Genomic DNA, 5,374 nt, shown 5'->3' with positions numbered 1-5,374 from the left:
TTAACGCATATAATTCGCTTCCATTCAACTATACTTTTGCAAAAGAGTTCCGCCAGAGCCGTGCCAATCATTCGAAGTCGTATCGTAGTCAGCAAATCGATGGGGCGCATGCGTCTCACTGTTCCCGCCGAAACACACCAAATCAAAGCCACACGTATGCTGCTACGGAATCCTTGGCTATGATGTTCGAAGCTCCCTCAGGGTCAACGGTTGCTACGAAACACCATTTGTTTCTTCCTCGCAAATAAGTTGACACTAGAACATTCGTTTCGAGAACACCTTCGCCTTTTTCTAGCCTGTTATTTCGCCGATATTACTAGTTTTACCCGAGTTTTCGGTTGCAATAATTTCCCAGCCATGTCAATTGTCAAAATCTATTATCACAACGAAAACATTTACAACGTGGAGAAAAAACCCCCGGAGCGTCCGCCAAACCCACCGCTGTATCATTCCCGCTTCGAGCATCAGGTTCGCCGAGAGACGAAATCCTGCAAGGATGCCCACCGAACGATGGGCTACGCCAAAACTCCCCTCCAGAAGCCGGACGAATTCCTCAAGAAAAACTGTGGCGTTCGCTATCGGGCCACCAAATCGGCACCGGTTAGGCTCTGCACTGGCCACAGACCACCCGTGCCGAAAAAGGACGAGACGGGTTGTGCGAACCAGCAGGCGACAACGAAAAGCGTCAATTTCAAGGTCGAAAACATTAAAAAGGTGGTGAACACGAGCCCCAGAAAGGTCCGCCCACGGTATGCCGATACTCGCAAGGGCGACTATCACGATTTGGAAAAATCCGGTCTCATGCCCGTGTACAAGTGCCAGCCAAAGTATGGTAAAATACCACAATACCTACAGCGCCGTAAGAAAGAGTTGGACGCCCAGAAACAACACTTGGTCGCTAAAAGTAGCGAACAGAAACAGGACTGCCTGGCGATCTCGCAGGAGGAACGTCTAGAACTTCTTAAGGTTAGTTAGCAAAATACGGATTACTTAATAAATATAAAAAAACCACTTTTGATTCTAGGGATTGAAGAAAAACTGGGAGAATTTGCAGCAAGAGTACCAAAGTCTTCCACTGCTGATTGATACTGTGCCGAAAATGATCCGCAAGGCCAAACTGGAGAAAGGATTGAAGGAGCTAGAGAAAGATATTTTAACGATAGAGAGCAATCCCTACATTTACGTTTATGATGATGAGGATCAGTACAATTAGTAACTAGCGAAAGTAGTCTGCGATTTTATTTCGATACCTTCTCATAGTAGATTTTTCATGATATTTTGATAAGACTTTGTGTGTATGAGTGCTTTCGGACTTTGTTTAGCTTGTAAAATGGGCAATATATGAAATCAAATTTTTCGTCAACAAGGTAATGTTTTATTCTTCCGTTATTTTCCACGATACTTTTGCTGTTTATGCTCTGAATTCAATTAAACAAAACACATAAAAACACATTTATTCGAATAGTAACATAAATGTACCACTATTTCACTACTTTCTCCCATATTTCAGGGAATTTACGAATTCCATTGCGAATGAATCGGTCATTTTTCGAAGCCAAGAATGAATCTAGTCAATTTTTGATATCCTGTTCTGAAGTAAAGTGTATTCCACTCAAAGCATTCTGAATCGATCGAAACAATTGGTAATCGGAGCAACATCTGGGCTATAGGACGGGTGAACCAGAATTTCCCATCCACTATTTTGCAAATGGTTTTTAACTCGAACAGCAGCATAAGGACCAGCGTTGTCATGATGGAATAAAGTGTGTGTCACATCAAATTGCATCACGGAAAAAACGCTGTAGAAATTTAATTTTTAGGAATTATATCTTCAGCTTTCGCTTATAGTCAGATAAGAGTGTATAGATCACGTTGGCCATGCTTCACTGTCAATTTTTCGTAAATTTGGAAAAATGTCGTCGAACGAAAAAGAGCGATGGGGGGTCTCCGTAGCCACATTGGTTGCGCGTTCGCTTAGTAAGCGATCAATCGTGAGTTCAAAACTCAGGGCCCTCATTGACCATCTTTGTGTTGTTACAGAATAACTACGTCCACGCAACAATCATCAGCGATGGAGATCGATCCACGGTCGAAATAAGATCGATTCATCCATACAACTGCTCTGCTCTGCAAGACACATCGGGCTGCTGTTCTATAAATAACTCAACAATGATCAATCAACTGTCTCCGCTGTCCGGTGGTCCAACTGGATAATGGAAGAACAGAAAGAATACTCTTACGCCTAAATGGCTACTGTGTGAATGTACCATATGTAATTGTATAGAATAAATACTGGCGAATGGCAACTGTGTAATGTGCTAATTAATAGATATGATAACCATGTGACATGTACACGATTAAAACTCAGCTATGTTACAGCTAAAATGCTAATGAGCCTTAAATAAATAAATGGGATAAAAAAAAGTCACAGGAGGGTCGTGTCCGAGACACGACCGCATAGTTGACGTAGGATTCCATTAGACTATCTGTTGATTTTGGATATGTTTAAAGTATTACATCGTAAAACTCTTTGATAATGATTTGGTGGCCCTGAAAAGGGCCGTTTTGTTTGGTTGTTGGGTATTGTTTGTTAACTCCACCAGTGTTTACCGAGTGATGATGACAGAAGGATGGTAAACAGTCGTTGGATGGTGCGTATCAGATAAAAGATACCGAAGTGGAACGAGATATGATGAAAACTGCCTTTTGTGATCCTAGACGAGATGGCTCCTGTGTTATGTATGGATGAAATAAATAAAAAAAAAACTCACCAATGTAATATAAGATAATTACCAATACCGAACACAATTATCAATTTTTCTTTAATACAGGTAAACTTCGATATAACGTACATTTCACTTTCAAAATTGTACGTTGTAACGAATTGTACGTTATATCGAAGCATAATAAAGTACTCACAAACGTAGTCTAAAGGGTGTGTCACATCAAATTGCATCACGGAAAAAACGCTGTAGAAATTCGCCCGGTAGACCGATCCTTTTGAAAATTTTAGACAGTAAAATAAAAACTATTAAACAACTTTTGGCATTTTCTTTTTATTCATACTTCGAGCCCAAGCCCGTATGCTCGCACCTTCCTCTTTACCCCGTCCATAAGGTTCTGTACAACGTCAGGTTGTAGTTTTTTTTTTAACAGAAATCCATTTTCTCTTGAAGTCCGCCTCCGATTTGACAACTTTTGGGTTCTTCCGGAGGGCCTGCTTCATAATCGCCCAATATTTCTCTATTGGGCGAAGCTCCGGCGCGTTGGTCGGGTTCATTTCCTTTGGCACGAAGGTGACCCCGTTGGCTTCGTACCACTCCAACACGTCCTTTGAATAGTGGCACGAAGCGAGATCCAGCCAGAAGATGGTCGGGCCCTCGTGCTGCTTCAATAGTGGTAGTAAGCGCTTCTGTAGGCACTCCTTAAGGTAAACCTGCCCGTTTACCGTGCCGGTCATCACGAAGGGGGCGCTCCGCTTTCCGCAAGAGCAGATCGCTTGCCATACCATGTACTTTTTGGCAAACTTGGATAGTTTCTGCTTGCGAATCTCCTCCGGAACGGTGAATTTGTCCTCTGCGGAGAAGAACAACAGGCCCGGCAGCTGACGAAAGTCCGCTTTGACGTAGGTTTCGTCGTCCATTACCAGGCAATGCGGCTTCGTCAGCATTTCAGTGTACAGCTTCCGAGCTCGCGTCTTCCCCACCATGTATTGCCTTTCGTCGCGGTTAGGAGCCTTCTGAACCTTGTATGTACACAGGCCCTCCCGCTGCTTGGTCCGCTGGACGAATGAACTTGACAAATTCAGCTCATTGGCGACATCCCGGACCGAACTTCTCGGATCACGTCTAAACTGCTTAACTACGCGCTTGTGATCTTTTTCACTGACGGAGCATCCATTTTTGCCGTTCTTCACCTTCCGGTCGATGGTTAGGTTCTCGAAGTATCGTTTTAGTACTCTGCTGACCGTGGATTGGAAGATTCCCAGCATCTAACCGATGTCCCGATGTGACAACTCCGGATTCTCGAAATGAGTGCACAGGATTAATTCATGACGCTCTTTTTCGTTCGACGACATTTTTCCAAATTTACGAAAAATTGACAGTGAAGCATTGCCAACGTGATCTATACACTCTTATCTGATTATAAGCGAAAGCTGAAGATATAATTCCTAAAAATTGAATTTCTACAGCGTTTTTTCCGTGATGCAATTTGATGTGACACACCCTTTATAATACATTATTGTGTTGCTGTTTTAGTCAAGTTAATGAATAACTTCAATCAGAAGACGAAGTCAGCCTTTCTCATGATGTTTCCCTTCGTACTGTTGATTAAAGACTGATTCATTTAGAATCTGGAATCACAAAACCAGCTGTATATCGAGATTGATTGAAGGTACAAAACTTGTTTTAGCATCATAATACAGACAATTCATTGTTCTATCAGAAAAAAAATATTGAAAAAAATTTTGCTTTACACTTTGAAAAGGTGTACGTTATATCGAGTGACGTTATATCGAGGGTACGTTATAACGAGGGTACGTTATATCGAAGTTTCCCTGTATAGGAGAACTTATTTAAAATGGAAAAGGTAATTTTCTTTTTTATTTTTTGCTTTCTGAGTGTTTCTTCAACCCAATGCGAATTTTAATTGGACAACAACACCTAATACTATATGTAGAGCATATGGGAAATCACTTTTTCTAATATTTCTTCACTTTTCCAATTTTTCAGCCGTATTAACTTTCCTTGGGTGAAAATGAACACAACAAGCTTAAACCTAAAGACCCGTTCTCGAGCGGGAACAAACCTTAATTATTATTTATGAAAATTGAAATAGATCGTTTCATACATCAAATCAGTTTCAACACAACTGCCATATACAATTTTATACTCACACTTGTGCTAAATTTTTCACAATGAACGATTGAAATTGAAATATGAAATTTCACGAAGCAACCATCATTCAAGTTCCAAATTGAAATTCTATTTGCTAGAATTTATCGTATCACTCACCTTACTTGCAATATAAAAATGCCCCGACATGCATATATTTTCAATGTCGATTTCCCCAGGCACCTTGATTTAAAATCTCTGTTAAAGAACACATTTCGGTGGGAAAAAAGCTCCCCCTACTTTCAAGTATTTGCAATGTTGATTTCCCCAGGCAGCTTGGTTTTGATGTCTCTGTTAGGGAACACATTTCGGTAGGAACAAAATCTCCCCCTACTTTCATGTATTTGCAATGTCGATTTCTCCCAGGCAGCTTGGTTTTGATGTCTCTGTTAGGGAACACATTTCGGTAGGAACAAAAGCTCCCTCTACTTTCATGTATTTGCAATGTCGATTTCTCCCAGGTAGCTTGGTTTTGATGT

At 41.1% G+C, this 5,374-nt stretch overlaps 1 protein-coding gene across 1 annotated transcript; it reads left to right on the top strand.

The window, feature by feature from the left end:
* Window positions 1-245: 245 nt before the first annotated feature.
* Window positions 246-1,377, top strand: LOC129768740 (enkurin-like). The gene is made up of 2 exons (XM_055770588.1): window positions 246-966; window positions 1,025-1,377. The coding sequence occupies exons 1-2, from the start codon at window positions 358-360 to the stop codon at window positions 1,211-1,213; spliced, it is 798 nt and encodes a 265-aa protein (XP_055626563.1). The 5' UTR covers window positions 246-357; the 3' UTR covers window positions 1,214-1,377.
* The last annotated feature ends 3,997 nt before the right edge of the window (window positions 1,378-5,374 follow it).

This window comes from Toxorhynchites rutilus, chromosome 2, assembly GCF_029784135.1.
Source record: "Toxorhynchites rutilus septentrionalis strain SRP chromosome 2, ASM2978413v1, whole genome shotgun sequence".
In the NCBI taxonomy this organism is placed as follows: Eukaryota; Metazoa; Arthropoda; class Insecta; order Diptera; family Culicidae; genus Toxorhynchites; species Toxorhynchites rutilus.
This window is presented reverse-complemented; position numbering and strand designations above follow the sequence as displayed.

Coding starts and splice junctions, on each gene's coding strand:
- LOC129768740 (XM_055770588.1), top strand. CDS start 358: ATGTCAATTGTCAAAATCTATTATCACAACGAAAACATTTACAACGTG. Junction 967..1,024: donor AACGTCTAGAACTTCTTAAG/GTTAGTTAGCAA, acceptor TTTTGATTCTAG/GGATTGAAGAAAAACTGGGA.